Genomic DNA, 22,732 nt, shown 5'->3' on the forward strand with positions numbered 1-22,732 from the left:
ACAGGCAACCTGTATATTGGTTCTCTGTGCAGACGTGTCTACATTTTATAGCCTTTTACTGTAGGTTACGCATTATTAGCATGACTGCACACATGTTTATTTGAAGTAGCAGAATACAAAAATTCTTCACTATGCATAAGATTAAATCAACACCGATGGATACTTATGTGCTACAATAAGCAAAAACTATACCAGGGCTGTGTGGACTGCCACACCTCCACCCAAACTATATAGAAAGTAATGATCTTACCAAATATGCCAGCAAATGCAAGGCCAGTGTCTTTGTTGATGGAACTTCAGCTTCACAATATCTGTAAAAGACTAATATCTCGGAAGCAACTAGATATCCACTATTCAATAAGGCAGGTTTTCCTGCCTTATATGAGGGCTTTTTGCATCCTCCCAAAATCAGTTGTAAATAGTACTGTGATGCAGAGTAGTAGAAAGAAAGCAGGTCTAGTACACTTGATTAGTCACAGCAAGGTTTCTGGAGTATCCCAGTCATCATTTCTGGAGTTTTTCAAATGTAGTTTCAAATTCTTAGAGCACCACAAGCCACGTGCCTTTCAGCTCCATTACATTTGATAGAAAACAGAATCTCCGAGGTTGATGCCTACAAACCTCTCTGACTCACACCAAAACAGTTTGGGGGAATAAATCACACTATAGCTGAATAGAAAATGAAGAGAACATTCCCTTAAAGATTTTCCATTTAATAATACATCATTTGATGTGTTAAGAGAGTAACAATTTTGATAAACTAAGTTGAGACTCCTGATGTTCGTCATCAGCATTGTCTACTTAATCACAGTGTAAAGTACATATAGCATTACATGTAGTTCATGGACTAAGCAGTCTCATCTGTTCCACACTTCCTTTGATCTTAGTTTCTCCATCTGCAATGTTTGATAGAGTCATTCTTTAGATAAGAAACAAAGACTTTGAAGGAGAAAATGTGCTTCGATGGATTCACATTAGCCTTTGTATCCGGTATTAGGGCAGCAGTTCTGGCCCTTCAAAATCCTTGCAATCAAGCAGCTTCTCTGTAATTGTCCCCTGGAGCAGAGCACAAAATACTCTATACACCCAGCCAGCACTGTGTATTGACTAGTATGAACATGACTGTGTGTTTATAAAGAAGCAATGGTGTTTGTTTGTGTTGAAAACCTTTTGACAGCATCAGAAATCACTTCTATGTTTCTAAATTGATATTTCCCTACAGACTACGGGATGCTAGCCAGTTCACCAATGTCTGGTTCTAATAGAGCCAGAGACAGACTGTATCACTCCATCCCTCCATCAACAGTCTATTCCTCAGATAAATGGTTTGTTCATTCATGCACAGTCCAAGAGGCATTTGCAAACTGTTTTGTTTGTTTTTTTTTGTTTTTTTAAATCATATATGTTGCATCATATCAGATATTCTGTCAACAAAAACAGCATTGAAAGCGATGCTGTTTTAGTTGTCAGGCCAGTAAAAAAAAAAAAAAAAAAAAAAGTTAGCAAGACCTTGCTTTTCAAAATGAAATCTATCTGCACCTATCCGCATAACCGCGTTATTAAGCACGTTCATGAGCATTTAGGTGGCAGTAGCGCCCCTAATCTTATCCAATCAGAATAACCTTCTATGTCACGACTTCACCTCTACAGAACACAAAATATGCCTAGAACGAGATATGCATAGGTGGAGGAAAATTATTGTCTTTAATCTTGTCCTTTGCCTCAATGTGAAGCAGTTCTGACAGGAATGTCAAAACAAACAAAAACAAGGCTCCTGGACAATGGATAACGCAACACAGTTTTAAGGACATCCATGGTGTTGAAAACAAAGGTCGCACATGTGACGTCATGGTACTTTTTGTCACAGACGGTGACGTTTCAAAGTCTAAAACCCCGTTTATATATGTCCAAATGCAGATGTGCAAATGGAGTATTGGCAAAACTTCACTCTGGTCGGAGGTTTTTTAAAGAATCCTTATTGATTGCATAAATCTGCATTTTGGTGTGGATGACAGGCCAAATCGGAGAACACTAATCTTCATTTTGTGAGATACCCTGCTACGTGTGGACAAGGCCTTAGATTGAACTGTAAGCCCTTGTTTTTCCCAATGAATAACACGACCACTCTTCCTAACGCTCTCCTCCCACTCAATGTCCATGTGATAAGACGCACATCTCATACTCGCGTAAAATTCTTCAGTTTGTTTGGTTGCAGTAAATGACTATGTTGCTGGTAAATTACCTTTTTTCAGGTAAAACCCTAGAATGCCCATCTGTGGCCATGCAGTGCTTTTTACAAGATCTGCCATACACGTGTGAGGAGCGGCGATGTTGTTACTGCAACGCCTCTCATTTAGCAACTGGCAGATAAAAACCATTAGGGAAACTTTAGAAGCTAGTTAGCATTAGAAGTTTCCACCTATTAAAAGATGCCTGAAATCATACATATGCACAATCAATGAGTAAATTCTTTTTTATGAAATTACCTTCTTTTTGTTAACACATTATGTGATGTGTAAAAAATATGTTTCTTATTAAGATTAAATAAAATCGTTTAAGTGGACACTTGTTGCAGCTCAAATAACTCTTCTACAATTAAGAAGGTTTTTCTTGCCATCTATGTAAAAATGAAAGAATGAGACATCCTTTTACAATCTATGAATCAACCAGCAGTCCCACTCTGCCAAAAACCATGATGTGAAAGCATTTAACTCTGGAAACAGCAGTTAAAAACATCAGATGTAGAAATTTAACAACGAGTGCTGCTGCAGCTCTCCACTGAATTTCCTGTTGTCAATTCCTTTGTTTTCCTGCAATGACATTTTTATTTAGCTTTTAATTGCATAAATCTGGTTAAGCCACGTCCTTTTCTGATTACTGCCTCGTACATCACTTCTGCCTTTATCTTCTGTGATCGTGCACTTCGGCTTGACAGCATCATCTAATTTCACTTTTAGGGCTAAATTTTGCATGATGGATGTGTTATTTCAAAGCAAAGGGATGTATTCCAAGTAGTATAAAGAGCTTCCCAAACTGCACACTGCACACACAAGGGTGTGTTTGGCCACAGTAAACCCAATCCAAAACCACAGAGCTGAATTTGGACCACATGCACCAGAAATGTTGGTCCTCCTAAATTGACATTAAATCTGACACATCCTCACTCAAAAAGTTAAATCACTTAAAGCAGCAAAAGGGAACAGAAGCCAAATGAGAGGATTTACCTAACCTCAGCCAACACCTATCAGCCAATTCAAACACCTGTAAATGTACTCAGTGTGAGGTTAAAACATCATATAGTGACTACTGTTTCATGTCAGAGATTCATCTTTAAGTCTCTATACAAGTCCAGTAAAAATACCTTATGTGTGATCTGACTTGTGTCAAAGACTTTGTAAGAGCTAGTCTCCGGGTGTACTGCTGAAATGGAATACTAAAGGTGACAGGAGAGATGAAGAATCCTCTCCTGTTAATAAAGACTTACGGTAAGGCTGGTCAAAAAAAGAAACAGACCACCATGAAGTAGCTGAAATGTGGCTGAAGCAAAAATTTTGAATTATGACATGTACATGATGTTTAAATTTAACCTTTTATACAGAAACATACTAGAATCAAATCCATTATCCATGAAATCCAAACTGAAGTGCATGAAATTGGTGTGTTTAGCTTTTAAAGTACCACCAGAAATATTTACATAAAGAACCACCATGTTTTATGGTGTGAAAATCATTGACCAAAGCCCAATGAGTATCAATTTAGGGGACAACCTTTGCAAAACTGCAATTAACACAGTGATGGCTTCAAAGTTGAGTCCAATAGCTCTCGGTCCAAACAAAGAAAAGACATTGAGCTCCATTCCTCATGTCGAGGCTGCTTTTAAAATTAATATTCTGTTTGGCCTACATTAGAGAGGTTCACAGAGTATAGAGGACACGCATATAGAACAACCTCAAGACCGAGTCTGAAAGGGGAACTTTGTACACTGAAAAATGTAATAATCAAACACTATAAATCAAACATTTTGTGTTTATTTGATTTCTTGTCCCAACATTTTTCATCCCTTCCGGTCATCTTGCAGAGAATTGTTAGATGTCAACAGTCTTTCATTCATTCAAGTTCATTTTGCCCTCACAGTGGAAGATTTGCACAGTTCATCGAAACAAATCACAGCAGTTGCCCATACAAACAGTGAAGTTATTTCCACTCCTGTTGTACTTCCAGCCCCGTCTGACAGACCGCAACCAGCAGCCACAAAAGCACACGCATGCTCACATGTACGGACACCGACGGTGGAAAAAAAGTTTCCTACTTAGTGTGGTTTCTGCCTTTAAGCCTATGCTCAGATTTCATCATCTGCTTCATTTCTTCTCAGTCCATGAATTTCACTCTATTTATCTGGTACAACACAAACCAGAACTTGGCGCAACATGGAATATGCAAATTAGAGAGGGGGAAATTTTGTATTCATTCTTCCATTTGCATTAACTTTTAATAAATAAGAGGGAATATAAATCCAACAGATTTTATGTTTTGTCGCATCAGTTGGATTTAATTTGTTAATTTTCATACATTTTTATAAGGCTGGATAGCCACACAACTCTAAAACAGTTGGGAAGGTACAACTTTTACCACTTGGCCATATTGTCATTTCTTCTAAAGATTTTTGTGAACAGATAATCTGTTTTCTCACCAATTCCTTAAAACCTGGAGACCCTCATTTTTAGTCCCAAATTGCTCAAGAAGCAACATTTTAAGAAAATCTTGCAACCCTAAAATGAGTAATTCATGTATATTACCAAATAAAATGTAGAAATAGTAAAATAATACAATTAACTGTCATGGTTGATTTACTGATTTTTTTCTTCCTCTGTCATAAATCCCAATGTTCCTTGAGTAAGGCTTAAATAATCCACTCAGATGTAGACACACACAGCACACTGTATGTGAGATACTTTTTTTCTAGCATATATAAAACTTAACATCACTAAAAAGGAATGAGAAAAGGGGGAGAAAAAGGCAGTAGCAGAGGTTAGTGAGGGCAGGTGAGAAGTGGTAAAAGATTTCTTGTAAAAGTTTCCACTATAGGGGAGTGGAAACTTTCTTTCACTCGGGATGTTGCTCTTACTTTTAATAGACATCAAGTGGTGAGATCCATCCTTATAAAAGCTCAAATTCAAAGAAAATACAATATGAGGTGCATGCATGACAGACGTGCGTCTGAGAGATGTGAAGAGCAGGAGATGTGATGTGGACCATACTTTATATAAAATGTCTTTCATTGGTTACTACCATTTCTCTGATCTCATACAGGCCAGGTAAAAATTGGCCATGCTGTTTAATGTGTGTCTGTTGGCACCATTAAAACTGCACTTAATCTGATATACCAATGTTCTTCTCTCAATCTCCCTCAAAATCTTTCCACCATTTGAGTTTCTGGGATGAGAAGGAACCTAGAGGGCAAATGAGGGGGTTAAATAGATTATTCATTTGAGAAAACCAATATCTGTATCTGCACTGTCTGACCCTTAAAAGGAAAATAAATGAGGAGAATAGTAATAGTGCTACAACACAAACCCAAAACTACGAGAGCAAAGTCAGTCAGATAACAGCGAAAAGCAGCTTCTACTATACATTTTCACACACGCACACACACAAACACAACAAACTCAGATGCAAGAGCAGCAGCCCTCGTTCATATCAATTTAAAAATCTGAAATATCTCATAAAACCAATCTCTTTGCAAAGCAGAATGACAGAAACTGATACACTGGGAAACAAGTGCTTACTCCACCCTTCACCCCTAAATCACAGACCACCTGCTGCTCTAAACTGAAGAACCCCTCCTTAAGCTTATACAACACAAAGAGGCACAGGAAGCGTGCTAATTTACACCAACTTAACTGAGGGTGACTCAAAATTAGATTAGTGTGACCTCATAAACCACAGGGAGCCTTTGGATCACCTGCTACTCTTGTGCAACGTATTGTAATGACTCCTATGCATAATGTATGTAATCTATCAATGTAATGTATCCTTCTGATGTGCAACTTTCACTTTGTGTATGGCTGAGTTTATTAATTCCCCTCTCAAGCTCCACTGTAATGTAGATAATCATGGTTTAAGCAACAGGAGACAGGACAATAAGTGAATGCTTAGACAAAGAGAGAGGATGTTAAGATACCTTATGAGGACAAAGAAAAAGCAGACCAGAAGAACCAGTATACAGAAGTAGGAAGGAAAAAATGGAAATGCATTTATTAGTGTGAGGCAGCAGCTTTGTCTGTGTTCTGTGCCTGCAGCTTTTTGATAATGTTATGTTCCAGAGATTAGAAGAGCTATCTCTATTATTTACACCTCTTGTCTTACATAGCCAAAGCTATCTCCACAGCAACATGGAGTCAGAGGGGTAGCTGTTTGGGTGAAACCAGTTTGCTAACATGCAAGGAAATCCCTGCAAAACAGCAAAATGATGTGAACATTTTATTTATGTTTTTTTTTTTTTTTTTTAAGCATATTAGCTCAGTTGCTGTTTCTTGGTTAGTCAATAGATGGGGAAAAAACAGGACAGAATAGGAGGTCAGAATTTGACCATTTGACAAGCATGTCCTTAACACATGATAAGTGATTAATGCAACTTTCTTCTTTCCATCTTAAGAAACTGGTTCATGTTCAAGACGTCTGAGCTCTCATGTGAGCTGGAAATGTTTTTGTTATTATTACGATTGAACTATCAAATTTAGAGATGAAAAGTTAAATGACTTATTTCCAAAAGTGGTTCAAATGTGTGCAGCATATCAAAATAAGATTTTTAAAAATATTGTGTGGTTCCGATATTTTATGCTTTATATTGTTTTAAATTGCTAAAAAAAAAAATAAAATAATAATAATAATAAGCAAATTGTAATGGCAGTTAAAGAAAATCTTTAAAATAACTAACATAAAATCAATAAGTTTATTTTGAAAAAAGTAAGTATGCATAAACTGGGTATATTTTATTATATGTCAATTTTACTTGGCTTTTGTTATTACTGTAACTGTGTGTGTGCATGTGTTTGTTACTGCATATGGGAGAAGAAAGTCAAACTTGTGGTTTTAGCTTTTGTGTTGTGTAACTGTAACAGCCAAGGCAATGCAAAGAAAGAAATATTTCCCATAATTGATGGAACAGCTGTACGGATGAAAGCCAATGAGGCATGAGTTAAAAGCTTAAGGAAAAACCTTCGAGGAGTGAGACTTTGTACCACGCAAGATGAAGAAATGTTAGAAAAAGGAGTCAGACTGGAGAAAGACAGAAAAAAACCTGTGAAAAAAGAAAAGCCTTCACTGCCATATGGTACAGAGTATTGGGCTTAATGAGGCATAGGGCCATCCCCTCAACAGAGGCACTGTCCAGTCAAATCACACATGAATAAACGCTTTGACAGGTAAAAAGGCAGCATATGCCAACAACTTTTTATACAGAACAAAACTGCTGCTTTAAAAAAAATAAAAAGAATTTTTTTTTAAAAAAGCACCAAAGGGCAGAAATATGTTCCAACAAAACGAAAGCTGACTGATAAGAGGTTGATATTTCAAGCTCATTACCACTGAAACTATTCTAACGGAAAGTTTGGGCTCTGTACTGGTACCAGCAGTTAAAAGACAAAGAACATCTACACTGTTAGGTTACACTGTATAGGTTCTCTGTCAGCAGATTTTGGAAACACCTGTGGTCACTGAGGTAACGGTAAAGGAGTTTTGCTCGCATAGCTCTGAGACTTATGTTTCATCATTTGCATCAACCACTCGAGGCACTGTGGTAACATTACAACATTTAAAAAAAAAAACTAAAATAAAAATTCAACATGTACATTTTTCTTTGGCACAACTCTACCGGGGGAATGGTCCCTATGAAAACTGTCTGCACTGTGGTTGGAAGACCTCACTAAACAAGGGATCACCTTCCACAGAATTTCCAATTTAACCACCACACATTAGTGTTTTTCCCTGTTGGACCCACCAGTATGCTCCCGTTAGGCTCTCCATTAGAATCATGAAAAATAAAACACCTCTCTGGGGTCTTGGGGGGCTTTATAAAAATTTTTTTTAAAAACTCCAATTTAGCACAGTCATCATCTTAATTTAGGATGCTGAACTAAGATCTATTCCAAGGTAGCTTTTAAGGCAGGGCTGTCGGACTCTGGCCCTTGAGGGTCAGTATCCGGCAGGTTTTTGTTGTTTCCCTGCGCCAACAAACCTGATTAAAATCAAATGGATCCAGCACCTTCTTGTCAATAAATTCATTCATTTTGGCCAGGTGTTGGAGTGTGGAGACAACAAAATCCTGCAGAATACTGGCCCTCGAGGACTGGAGTTTGACACTTGTGTTCTAGGGTAAGAACAAATAATTTTTTCTTACCATGCTAATTGCTGGAGCTTTCCCAGCATTTAGCATGTGAGAAGCAGGACACACACTGGACAGGTAGCCAGTGCACCGCAGTCGATAGGGAACAGGTTTTACCAAATTTCACAATAGTTCACAAAATTAATGATGCATTTCAAAGTTACTAATATTAATGTCATTGTGACACTAGTTCAATAGCCATAGGCCTCCTTCAGACACATTAACTGCATGTTAAAAAATGCCATGCCAGTTTGACTAATATTGCATTAACTGGTGGCATGCTCACATAACTAAATATAACTGGGACCATAAAACTGGGGCTCTGTATACAGAAAAGCTCAACGCTCAATATATGCATTTTGAAAAACATCCCCAGTAAAATTAAAGATCTGTATTATTACTCTGGCCTTTAAAGATGAAGCCAGCCTTGTTATGTATAAATTTTATAGGCACAACCTAAAACCTAAATGGATTTTCTTCATGGCATCTGAGCCTCCAGAAGCAAACAGGTGATGAATTCACAGTGAGTGATGATGGCTGTTATGAGAATAGTTTGCATAGCAGACACATCATTCTGATCCCCTGTTAACATTGCTTTCAGCTGAGAGATGTGCAAGTTGGTAGAGCTGAAAGAAACAAAGAATCTTTATTGGGGAGAGTTATCGCATACGAACGGGGCCAGCTGTTAGAAGCATGAAATGATTTACCAAATCTGCCATGTTGCTATTGTGTGAAATCAACCATTTGTTAATGCTTATCATGTTTTAGATGTAACTTGACCCCTGTGATGAAAGTGATGACTGAGACCGATAGCCTGTCTTCACTCAATTATGGATTTGACCAAATTAAAACACACTAACAGATTAATCAAAGCACAAAACACAAAGTCTAGATGGTACAGCTGCCTCTCTACAAACATTAGCAGAAGCAGAGATATCAACCGGACAATAAAATTAATCTTCCTAACACTTTTTCAAGCTTAATAAAATCTAGAGTGTATACATTGTGAGTCTGGGCTGGAAAAGACTGTCTAAGCTCCAAGTGGAAGCTGTGGTTTGTTCTGGCTCTGGTTTCCATGGGGGTCAGATTCATCCCAACACCAGCAGGAGATTGGTTCAGTATTTCAGGAAGCTTCAGCTGAATAACCTTCCGCTTTTAGTGCGTCACCATATGTCCGGCTCTATTTACGTTTGTTTAACAAATGCAATTAGTTTCAGAGTGCATGTGTGTATGTTTTAAGTGTGATTAGTATTTTCATATAGAGGCAATATAGACTTCAGGCAATAGGTCCCCAAATCTGGCCGTCACACCAAAACGGATGATTGCTTTGACAGACGGACGTGCTGTGTTTGTCTAAGAGGTTTTGCGGGAGGTTCAGAGGGACTAACACCACCTGTAAAAAGAAACCTGTCTCCTTCCGATGTGTTTTTGCTTTATTCCAGCCTCCTTCACACCATTTTCACATATTCTTCTGTGACTTTCTCAAAATTTCTTTTTCTTTCTCTGTCTTGTGCAGGCCCATGCTGTATGTTCTGGCATGCGACTGGAAGTTGTCTTTGTGGTGTGTTGATGTGCTTTTTACTGCTCGTCAAAGCCCTGATGGAAATTCATGGTCTCTTTATAAGGAGCTTTCATTTAATATACAGATGCTGCACATAAGACAACCTAGCCTTGAGTCACTAAAGCACAAGTTTTTGTTCTGAATGTCAACAAACTATGCTGTAATCTCCAACACATTCCTGAGAGAATATGGATATGCAGAAATGACAAACATTTCCTTTGTTTTTTGTAATAATGTTAACATGTTGGTTCCTAATGTGCAGTATTTTGTGCTGTGAGGTATCCTCTATGAGCAACGAATAAGGCCTCAACCCTATTCTAACTTACTTGCCTCCATTATTTCTTTTGCATTGTAGACATTATTTATTCTTCAAGCTCTAAAGCCAATGTTTCACCAGCAGACACTGCTGGATTTGTATTCTTTTCTAATGTAGAATCAACAAGCTATACTCCATGTCTCTCCCAGATGAGCACACATCTGTGTGTCTGTCTGAATGATTGAGCACTGTTTAACAGGCTTGATCAGGAAACCACATGCTGAGCATCACAGGGGAGATGCATCACCTGCTGAAAGTGATATCTTGGCTTCGGTAGTATACACAAACACACATACAAAGATGTATGAAATACAGCGATACACCTGTACAGAAGCACGCATGGGCAATTTTTGCTGCCGTTTTCTTCACTATTCCACTAATTTTATCTCCTTTTAGGATTCTCTCATTTAGTATTGTTGTATTTGCAATAATTTTGTCATATTCTTTTATCAATGTGTTGTGTAGCTTCCAACTCATCTTTTAGAGACTGATGGTGGTGCGTTTCACCCTTGACCAGGGTGTGCGTCATTGCTTGTGAGATTAGTAATGCCTTCCCAGCAACCAGGTTATGCTTAAAGTCAGCATGTCATTGGATTTGACAGAGTCCAAATGTCACAGCATCTCAGAGGGAAGGGTAAAATGCTTAACCAATGATTAATTGATAAAAAAAAGAAAGCAGGTAATATGAAAAACATCATGTCAACTTAACAGTGGTGACCATTCACACGGGACACACGCGAATCTGAAGATTTCAGAAACATTCACACACTAACGTAGGTTACTGGACATGTATCATATTAAATATGCTTTTCCCTTTTCATCACCTTCCACAATTCTCGCCGTTCTCATGACCTTTACCTTCCCGGGTTATGAAACTGCTTCTGATGGATACGCATGCCATACACACACAGGCACAGCAGCCTCTTATGCCTGGGAAATACTTTGAGGAAGCGGGGGAAGAGGAAAGCAGGGAAACCATGAAATAAATAACTCTTTTGTGTTGTCTGCTACATAAACAGTACAGCACATTATAGATTACTACAGTCACCAAACTGATAAGACGCTTCCTACACAGAGTACATATGTGTGTCTGTAAGCAAAGAAAGCAAAAGAGATGTACAGAGGAAGATTAAAAAAAAAGAAGTGACACTAGAGAAAATAAGGAAAAAAAACATCTGAAGAAGACAAAGAAATGAAAATAAGAGCCGGTATCCTCACAGAGACTATTTTTATCAAAACAATTCTAATAAACTGCGTACAGCGTGTATCCTTCATAAACTTCTTCTGATAACACATGTCCTCCCTTAGATATTAAACATCGGATGTCTACCCTCAATTCTAAAGACGTTTTAAGAATTTTAAATAAAAAAGCAAGCCAGCCAGACCGGTATGATAACTCAAACCCCAGCGATTACCATCTACTGTAAATATTGCCACAATTCTGAGAACAGCTTGCATTTTGTTCAGCCCACAGGAACGCGACAAAAGCTGACCATCTGTTCCAAATACTATAACACACAAAAGTAAACTAATGCACCAGCCTAACCCAGCTCTTTGATTGTCTTAAATTGACATAAACATTTCAAATGCTCCTTAGCTTTGATTGTTGGCTTGCAGTCATGGAGCAAAAAACAGGGGAAAAAATCGGGAAAAAGTTCCATTAAGCCATTATATCTGCTACAGCATAACTTCTGAGCTTGGGTGTTGTATCCCAGCAGCTGCATATCCTTACATCCAAGTAAAAAAAAGGTTAACTTCAACTACCATTATACTGCAAATCACAATCTTTGTGGGGAGACTCTCCCTTAAAGAGCTTTGGCTCAGTCACAGCAAACCCTGAAAAACGTGGCTGAATGAGCAAATTAAACCTTAGTCACTCATTCTGGCATAGCAGAAAACCACCCGTGATGTCTGGCATGGGATTACGCTCGTGTCTAGTGCCAGAATATCTGACGGCAAAGATTAGGAAAATGAAGAACAGTTGATTACAGCTGTTGCAGCAACTGGAATATAGGTACACAGGGTTCATTTAAGGGATGTAACAACTCAACAGAGGAGACTTAAAAAGAAAGAAAACGTCAAGTTAGACAATATTGACCGAATCCTTAAGACACTTAAGCCTATTTCCTTTTCTCAGTCCTTCCACATGTCAAATCCCATCTCTTTCTCCTTTGCATTTCAATTAAATTGCTGATTACAACTTCAAATTCTTTCTCCAAACACAAATACTGCATAAGGATTAAGCCCATACACCAGTTTCCACAAAATACCAACTAACTATTCTTTCCAAATACACATCAAATGAACCTGCAAAAATGTGAAACACAACTATTTATCTACTCCAGTTCAGATGGTGTGACCAGCGGCCCAGAGCCTTTTATTGCAGCTGCACTGCACTTCAGTTCTAGCAGCAGGGTTTTCTAAAACATACTGTGAATGAGAAATGCTTCTTTTTCTTTGCTTCCCTCCATTTCACGTCAGAAGGGTAAAACCAACCTTTAAAAACAGTTGGTCTAAACGATTCATGATGCCAAGTTAAGACCTTGCTGGAAGACAAACAGCCAGTCATCCATTTTCATTTCTCAGAAGAGGTCCTCCCCGTCTATGAATATATATATATTTATACATATTTGAGCTGCTGGAATTATCATAAAAGCAAAACAGCTGAGCTACAGTGAGACAATGCATAGATACCACAGACTAAACCCTACACTGTTGGATTGGATACTATGGTAACTCTTCGAGGTGAGAGAAAGGACATACCAGCATAGATAAATCTCCTTACAGTAGCTTTAGGAATTCAAGTAAAGCCTTACTCCTCCGACTTTCTCTCTAGTTTAGTTTTTTTTTCTTACCTTTATAAATCTTTTCTTCTAAAAATGGACAATGAATGTCTTAACTTCTACTCTCATAGCACAGACTTATTGAATCATATGTATTGTGGCTTCCAAGTTGACCATCCTTTCCTGAAACAAATCTCTGAAACTGCTTCTAACTTTAGATATGACCTCCAGACTTCTTTATATTGATGTATTAAACAGGCTCTTGCCAAGAAAGTAATCACTGAGGGCTTAAGTGGATGGTGCAAGTGAAAGGAGAAAGTAAATAAAGAGATAAAAGGCCAAGAAAGACGGCAAATATTTGATTTTGGCGGTATTAGCGAGGCATGTTGAGGCCAACACGCAGCAAGATTGAGCACCATGAGAATTTGAAATGGCTGCGTATCAACAAATTAAAAGCCATCCGAGTGAAAACAGAAGACAAACGAAATAGGACTTATAAAGCTTGAGAAACAACTTTGTTTGTCTGAGTTTTGCTTACCTCTAAAAAGCAGGTCCCAACTGGGGTGTTTTCTTTGATGGAGGTATTGTAGAAGTTTCTGGAGAACACAGGTGTGTTGTCATTAACATCCTGAAGCACAATGTCCACCTTTGCCGTAGATGATAGAGGTGGCCGGCCGCTGTCCGTCGCAACAACAGTTATACTAGGAGCTGGTTCGGACTCAAAGTCCAGAGCAGTCGCTGTGGTAATGATCCCTGTTAGTGGGTCGATTGAAAACCAGTCAGAGTGAGAGTTTTTCCCCTTTAACAGGGTATAACGCACATCCCCATTGGGGCCCTGGTCTTTGTCCCTGGCTGTTACCTGCAGAACAAAGGATCCAGGATATACAACCTCAGGAATGGTTTGTCTATAGGCCTGCTGGTCAAAAAGAGGAGGATTGTCATTGACATCAGTCACTTGAATGGTAAAAGAGGACTCTGCCCTGAGAGGTGGTGTGCCAGAGTCTGTGGCCATCACCCTGAGGTCATATGAATCCCGCTCTTCTCTGTCCAAGACTTGGTCCACATATATCAGGTAAATGATGCTGTCCTTGGTGGTGAGAGCAAACTTCCCATCACCACCCTCCAGGGACACATTAACATTGGCGTACTCTCCATAGTCTGGGTCGGTGACGGATATTCGAGCTACATACTGTCCTGGTTGTGCTCCTTCTGAAATTCTTGGAGAGCCATCCTCACTGAGGAAGATGATGGTCATGGTAGGCTGGTTGTCATTAAAGTCGCGTACATGAATGGTTACAAAAGCATTCGTCACCTGGAAAGAGATGATGGTATAATGTTAACTTTCCATTTGTTTTCCTCTAATCAGTTTGCACCACATTGCAAAGTTATAAGCTTTAACCTTAGTTTTAACCAAAGTTATAAGTTAAAAACCATTCATTTATCTTGTTACTCTGCTCATTGACAATTTTTGCTACCAATACTCCATCAACAGCCTGGAAACAGGAAATGATGAGTGCTCTAAAACCAAATGAGTAATTCTTGCTTAAAATATACAATGGTGTTTTTACCAAATTAATATTTGCTTTCTGCAGTTTTATTTATCATTTATTTATATCTGACATTATGCAAAAAATCAATTCTTCAGGCAGCAGATTTCACAGAGTTTCCCTCTCCCTTTTTCCCACTGCAACAATATGCTGCATCTGCTACAAGCCTTTGCCATGTTAGCATGCTAACACTAAATGTTTTCATCAAAATATCAAGCAAATTTCTAGCAAACTTACAAAGTTTGCTACTTGGAAAATGGGTATTGTGCATTTCTACTGTAACTGGTTTGAAACAAATAAACTGAATGTTGAGTTCAGAAAGATGCAGCAATTGAAAGAGGCATCAATACGCAGGATCATAACTGTTGCTAATTGGAAACAAATCCTTGGAGAAGAAGAAGGCAAAACTAGCAACCTCGGCCAAATGCTGTGCAAGTTCAGCTTTGAAGAGTCATAATGATGTACTTCAACTGGCAATGTTATCATTCATTATTGCCAGCTTGTATTAGCCATGTTTGTTTTTTCTGTCTAAGCACAAATAGCTTATTTTATATGCAATCAGCCATAAAAATAACATTTTCATTATGTTAGAAATCCTTTGCATTTCATCCCCCTTCTGCCATCCCACTCATCTGGTTTGTTTTTTCCAAGAAGGCAAAACCCTCTTAATATAGTGTAAAACTTTTGTTTACAATTCACAAGAAAGATTAGTGATTTTTATTAATCTACTCTATTCACAATAATAAAATGTTGATGAAAACTTAAAGTGGGGTAGAAGGAACAACTAGAAGTTCAGTTTGGTGAACATCATCCAATCATTTAGAACTGGTAGGTTAAAATGATTGTATAGTTTTTTTTTTCAGTCTTGTCATTTCCAAAGGTGCCTAAATATTTTTTTGTGTTCAAGCATTTCATTAATTTGCTGTAAATGAGGTGTGAAGGTGATTTGAACTTTTATCTCATTAGCTCTGAAAACAAAGAGGCACTTGTGACTTGTTAGTTCAATGGAAAATTTGTCAAAGTAACAAAAAATATATATATCCTGATAATATTTTTTGAAGAAAAGCCACAAGAGAAATTTAAACTGAAATAACTCATATATACTCATGTAGGAAAAAAGGAAATAAGGACAAATGAGGGGATCACATGTAGGAAAAGATATACTGTAGTGACCATGTACTTTCTGCAAACTTAAATGAGTCATATCCACTTATTAGAACAGGCCAAAACTACTTGGTGCAGAAGACAGAAATGTAGGCAGAATGTAGTGAAATTGATTGCCAAAATGCAAAACGAATGCAAATTACCTCAGGCTGGCTGGCATTATCCCTGGCCTGGACCACCAGTTCATGGACCCTCTTCAACTCATAGTCTAGTGGTCTATTCAGTGTGATGACCCCTGACTTTAGATCAATGACAAAGTAACGGTCAGGATCACTCTGTCGGCGGTTGATTTCATAAAGCACCAGACCATTGTCACCTTCATCCTCATCTGTTGCAAAGACCTGCAAAGACAAAGCAAGTCAAAAACTAACCCTGGTGGAGTGTAGGGGCAAGAAAATTAGTTTTAATTTAAGTTACCAACTAAAATACTGACAAAACTTGAACTAACCTGTAAGATGCTACTCCCTTGTGGGAGACTTTCTGAGATGATGGCATGATATCTGCTCTGATTAAAGACTGGTGCATGATCATTGATGTCAGTCACTGTAACATCCAGGGTCATGGATCCCATCCTTCTGGGCGAGCCCCCATCAAAGGCTTCTAGGACTACGGTGTAAGATGAGCGCTTCTCCCTGTCCAACAGTCCATTGACCACCAGGTCTAAATACAGCACCTTGTTAGCACCCCTCTTAGTCTCAAGTCTGAATGTCTGGCCAACATTGCCCTCTTTTATAGCATAGCCTTGAGTGGTCAGCTGGTCCTTATCTGCATCAGTTGCAGGGTCCAGGGAAAACCGCGTTCCCACTGCCGTGTGCTCAGGAATTTTAAGGGCAGCTTTCTTTTTGGGGAACACGGGCGCATGATCATTGATGTCATTGACAGTGATTGACACCTCGATGGTTGTGCCTGTCATTGTCACAGCGATGAAGCTGTAGTGGTCCCTCTTCTCACGGTCAAGGCTGCGTGCTGTGGTAATAATGCCTGTGGTCTCATCGATGTGAAGGTCACTCCCAACACCCGTGCCATCATGGTCAGAGATGAAAAAAAGACTTGCAGTTTCACCGGACGGTAACCCAGCACTAATGTCACCAACAATGGTCCCTGCTGGCCGACCTTCATCTAGCTGGAGCTCCAGTGCCCCGAGAACAGTTGTTGACTGAAGAAGGAAGATAAAGAGAGAAAAGAGCAGCTTGGGCTGGTAGAGCTTTGAACACACACAGGGTCGGCTAACCCACGACCTCCGTCTTGACCCTTTACTTTTTATTGGCATGGTTGGCTCTACTACACCTGTAGAAAAGATGGGAAAGAAAGATATTAGAGCCTGTTTTTAAGCCTTTTCTATTCCCTGTTCAAAAATATCCTAAAAACTCACTGAGCTGTCTCATCAAAACTATGAAAAATAAGAATTATCTTCAAAGCTGAGCACATATTCTAAATTCTTTCCTAACAGTGTGCTAACACTTTAACAATCTGTAACCTACATTAAGATGTCACATGACAAATTTCAGCTATTTCCCCCATAAAATGAACATATATCTAAGAATTGGGAAAGAATGTTTTTAGTGAGATCAGGAAGCTTTGAGAGAGCATGTCAATGGAAGTCTAAGTAAGGCCAGGATCCACACTGGCTTGAACCACACTGAGGAAAGAACCATAAAGTATATTTATCTTGAGGATAACATTTTTTTTTCAGTGAGTGAGAACATTTTAAAGTGTCCAAAACACTACACACTCAAATCCACAGAGAAACTATTAAAGACGCTGAAATAGGCATTTATATAGGCATCAGTTTCCTTGTGCATTCCAATAAGATCACATGAGGAAAATAAACCTGTAGCTGCTTCAACAATTTCCTTTATGGAGAAAAGATTTTATTTAAGATAGTAGACTGAGACTTGGACTTAAGACTTAGACTTAACTTTATTGACCTTTGGGATGACTCTTGAGAGAAATTAGACAATTAATTAGTGAGCTCAACCATTATGTTCCCCAACCTCTAAATCATGAACACATCCTTGTGATAGTTCTACTTTGATTCTAATCCTAAATCCGACTTGTTATTCATATTGAACCTAAGCATGAACAGATATAGGTGTTATAACTCTCCAAAAAGTCCTGGAACAGACACTCCGTGTTAAAACTTATCAGATGGCTTTAGAAGGCAATTTTAAACTCACCTGACACTAAGTTTCTTACAAGCAAAAAAAAACAAAAAAAAACAAAAACACACCATCTGGTACTTTTAGCAAGTTAAAGCAAACATCAATAATTATTTGCAAATGGCAACTGACCCAGTTCTGACACATACCTTTCACACAATGCAATAAAATTCTGATAAAAGTGCTCATAACTGCTTTGGCAAGTATAACTGTACAAATTTAACTGAGCTCTCACAAGATAGATGCACAGTCCACAGCCCTTGATGAGGTCCACAAATATTTAGATTACTTTCAAAATTATGTTTATGCATGTTCCTTTCGCATTAGGGCTAGATTTATTGTGCATGCAACTCTTCAAAACATTCTGCAATGAGGAAAGCCATCAAGCCCTCACATGACTCATTCATCATACTTTGTGACCAGAGGGATGATGTTTCAGAAATCTTTTACATTGATCTAAATAATAACATTTCAACTTTCTGGTATGCCAGTGAGGTTTTGCCTCGATTAGCAAATGTTTTAAAATGTGTTATGCAGGCATTCAGCAGTAGCGGTGAGGAGGTGAGTTGTAAGTGGCGGCTGTTGGCCCATGCTGGCCAGCCATATTCACCCAGACAATCTGTCCCATAGTGCATGTATAATCTGGACAGTTAACTTGAGGAATTTCTTCTGCTTCTGTAGGAAAAGCCAGCCTGCTGCCTGCTACCTACTTCTACCTGCTGCTAGCTGCCTTTTTACACATACATTAAGCTCAATTACATTGCATTCTCACTCATACATGTTAAAAAAAAATTTCTTGTTTTGTTGAACTATGAATAATTGGGAGAAAAAAAAATTATGCATATTATATATTACTAAAGTTGTAGAAGCATAATGATTGTATTGACAATCCAATTGCTAATATATTCAGGTTGATGTCCTAATTTTCTTTTTTTTTTTTTTGTTCTTATGACTAATTTCAGAGTTGGTTAACATCTATTTAACTAATTCCTTTAGTTTAATGGCAATGACTCAGTTGAAAAAGTACAATTTTATCTTTTAGTGATAGTTTTGCAACTTCAATACTAGTGAAGTTGGGATGTTGTGTAAAATGTTGATAAAAAACTGAAAACTGAACAGCCTTTATTTAACTGAACAAAGACAAGACATTTCATGTTCTAACAGATAAACTTTGTTGGGTTTTTTCCCCAAAATTCACTTATTTTAAATTTCACACCTTCAACACCTTCCAAAGAAGCTGGGACAGGGGCATGTCAGCCCATGTCACATCACTTTTGCTTTAACAATACTCAATAAGTGTTTGGGATCTGAGAACAATAATTTTGGATGTAGGTGGAATGCCATGGAAGAGGCAATAACACACCTCCATACTATCACAGATGGTGGCTTTAAGCGTGTTGCATACTCCACCAGAAACAAGAACTTTGTGCTCTCGAGGCTGCAAGAACAAGAATAAACTCTTTTTTTGTCAGGTCATATTCCACGTGAAGCTTGCTCTGCAACGGGGCAGTGATGTCTGCTTTATGTGCAATGAACCCGGTTATTTCTTATTTAACGAGAAACTTTGTCCGGGCAATATGTTCGTACTTTCTCACTACTTTGATCAACTTTTTTATCAAAACAATCCATTTAACTGCTTCAGGGCAACTTTCCATTTCACGCTTTTCCATGTTTGCCACATGTCCGACCAATCACACAGTACTTCTCGGAGCCCCAAAAGAGAAACGTTCTGCTAGCCCAATGTGTCAAGAATGTCAGTCACATCTGCGAGAACAAACTGATGTCATTTTCTTCTCAGGGCCTCGAGAACAAGAAAAATTCTCTCTTCTCGTGGAGTATGTAACAGGCTTAAGAACTTTGCGGTGATAACAATCCAGATTTTCCTTTTCCTCTTTGGTCTGGAAGACATGACATTAACTTGTTCACCTGTAAAATGTTCCAAACAGGTGTTTTTGAGCATTCCTCGTCTTTCCCAATCTTTTGCTGCGTCTGTCACAGCGTTTTTAAAATGTTGCAGTCATCAAATTTAACATGAGTGAATAGTTGTAAAAAAACAAAAGTCTAGCAGTTATAACAATAAATATTTGGTTTTTGTAGTGCATTCAGTTGAATATAGCTTAAAAAATATTTGCAAATCACTATAGTTTTTATTTATATTTTCCGCAATGTCCCGACTTTATTGAAACAGTGGCTCTACAAAGCTCCCTAAAATCATTTTTGAGGGTTAAGACACATGAAAAACATCCTTATTTTATGTCTAATGAATCCTCCAGCCATTGTCCAGTCTTTCTATTGACCCTGACCTCCTGCGGTAGTTTATGAGGCCTCCTAGGAGTAAAGATTAATAAAGGCTATAGCTCCACTGGGACACAGAGTGGGACACTGATACTGGCCTCCCTGGTGCGGTCACTGACCTCTACATCTGGTCCAGACGGCTGCTCTGGACAGTTGCTACACTCCTACACAAGAAGGGGAAAGCCAAGCTAAGACAGAACCCATGTCTCCATCGCATACACACAATGTTGCTTTACTGTGTTTTTTTTTTCAAAGCAGTTATCAGTGTTTGTGTGTACAGAGCTGTGTGTTTCAAAAGTGAGAAGAATAGAGAGAAGCTGGAAGATAATCTCTTAGAGAGACAGTTAAAGATGTGATATTCAAGCCTTTCTTGTCCACAACTAAGAGAAAAGCTCAGACTCCAAGTTCAGTCCTTCTGAGAAGCAGTTCTGATTAAATTAACCCACAGTACTGTACAATAATGCATCTACTGAGAATTAGGCTGAAGGACAACAAGAACAAAGCAGAGAAATGGAAACATGAATGTAGGACACAATAAAAAAGAAAAAAAAAAAAGCCCCATTCAAGAGTGATTACAGTTTACTTTGGCTTGACAACCGTATTGTCTTTAGGGACCACTGAGCTTTGAAGGCAAAACTTTTGTAAGAAAAATAAACTCTGAAAGGGTGTATTCTAGTATGTGTGTGTGTATAGACACTTTGTGTGTTTTTACATGCTCTCTCTCCTTCACTGCTTCAGATGAGAGTCAGTGAAAGGTTATATTGATGAACTGATCGCATGGCTGCAATCTGTCATTGTCAATGAGCAGTCGGTTCATGACATCATCTCCCTTTTGACATCAGCTGTAATACACTTGTGTTTACTCTGGAAAACATGAGCTGATGAGGACTGGAGAGAGCAAATGCTAAAATATAGCTCATAATGAAAGGATTCTGGCCTAAACAGAGAGTAACTGGAATAAAAGATAACCATTTGGTTTACTCCACCTAGTGGCACTCTTTATAACATTCTGCCAATTATGATGAATGATGCTTTTGGTCTTTTTTATCAGTTTAGACATTTTATTTTTTCCTCCACAACAAAAAATTGGCAAGAAGCTGTTTTAACCTGCCTGAATCGTTTCATAGTTTTTGTGGGACCACGACATGTGGATGCAAACCGTGACATCATCTATGTGCGACCACAGTGATAGACATGGCCGACCCCAGAGGGCTCCATTCAGTCTCAGCCACACTATATCTGGCATGGCTCCCCCATAATCTGCCTCTGCTGCATACAACCCTCAAAGCCTCAAATGCATCCTGCACTAAGTACTGTTACTAAATAATAGGAAACCATCGTGTTTTCTGTATGTGACCATGTAAATCAGTGCAGTATGTCCATGAAGATGTGTATGTGCGTGTGTGACTGAATGGGTTTATGCAGCTGAATCTCAGCAGTGAGGAAAAGTTTCATCTCACTTTCCACCGAATATTCACTCCTGCTCCTCCCTCCCTCCATCAGTCCCCTCTAATGGATTTAGCAGATTTGGTTGGGGCACACCACAGCTACCCGTAGCCAAGCTAAACAGGACCCAGAGTCATGGAGTTCCAAGTAAAGATGACCAACTCATACAACCTCTATCTTTGACATGCTCCTTGTGCTTTGAAGGAAGGAATAGCCCGGGCTGGTTCAGGGCTCTGCTGCTGCTTATAAACATTTGGCAGCCACTTGTCCAGCCCTGCATGTGCTTCTATGTCACCCAGAACAAACACTGGCCAAACCTCGATCACACTAAAGACAGATGGTCAACAAATTAAAGAGAAGGTATTTTATGTTAAAGTTAAAATATGCCAAAAAGATATTTCCAAAACCTCATATGCAAGAAATATGATTTATAGTGTGATGGAAATATTTTCATCTTGCCACATCCTCTTGAGAAGTGCATAGTGTTAAAATGCTATATATTTGTAGTTTTAGTGCCATTTAAGAGTGGGCAGTTATATTTAAATGTCTGTGAATTTGTGAAGTTGTGGTGAAACGAACGGCAGCGATCCAGAGAGGTACATGAGGAGATGGAAGGATGAGAGTGGTGAAGAGGTAGTAGATGGATGAGTGCTTTGCATCTCAGCTTTCATGCTGTTTGGGTTATGTGTGTACTTAGGGGGGAGGAACGACAACCACGACCCCCATTTCCCCTTCAGTTGCCTTTCCCTGGATATAGACATCCCACTTCAAACCTCAGCTGTCACTGTGTGTGTATGTATGTGTGTGTGTGTGTGTGTGTGTGTGTGTGTGTGTGTGTGTGTGTGTGTGTGTGTGTGTGTTCTGCCTCTGTGTATATTTGACTCCTCATCTATATACATATACATGAGTTTCCTCTAATCAAAAGTCTACACTAAGGGTGGATATCTGTTTCAGTTTATTTCTACAACTAGTTTAATTAAACAGAATCATGTTCAGTCTCATTGTGTCGAAGCAGCACCAGCCTCTAAGACAATCCAGACAACCGCCGTCTGGACAGTTGCACACGTACTGCAATATA

General features: G+C 38.7%; 1 protein-coding gene across 1 annotated transcript in view; it reads right to left on the bottom strand.

Moving 5' to 3' along the window:
- The window catches only part of dchs1b (dachsous cadherin-related 1b), a gene marked incomplete at its 3' end in the record, with an annotated part of 85,961 nt that overhangs the window by 53,854 nt on the left and 9,375 nt on the right, over positions 1–22,732 (bottom strand). The window contains exons 2-4 of the mRNA XM_079247386.1: positions 16,203–17,041; positions 15,898–16,095; positions 13,582–14,355 (exon numbers count right to left, since the gene is read on the bottom strand). Of these exons, the coding sequence (XP_079103512.1) occupies positions 13,582–14,355; positions 15,898–16,095; positions 16,203–17,024 (1,794 nt within the window). The 5' untranslated portion in view covers positions 17,025–17,041. The remainder of the gene's footprint in view (positions 1–13,581; positions 14,356–15,897; positions 16,096–16,202; positions 17,042–22,732) is intronic.

Source organism: Telmatherina bonti (genome assembly GCF_933228915.1).
Source record: "Telmatherina bonti genome assembly, chromosome: 10".
Classification (NCBI taxonomy): Eukaryota; Metazoa; Chordata; class Actinopteri; order Atheriniformes; family Telmatherinidae; genus Telmatherina; species Telmatherina bonti.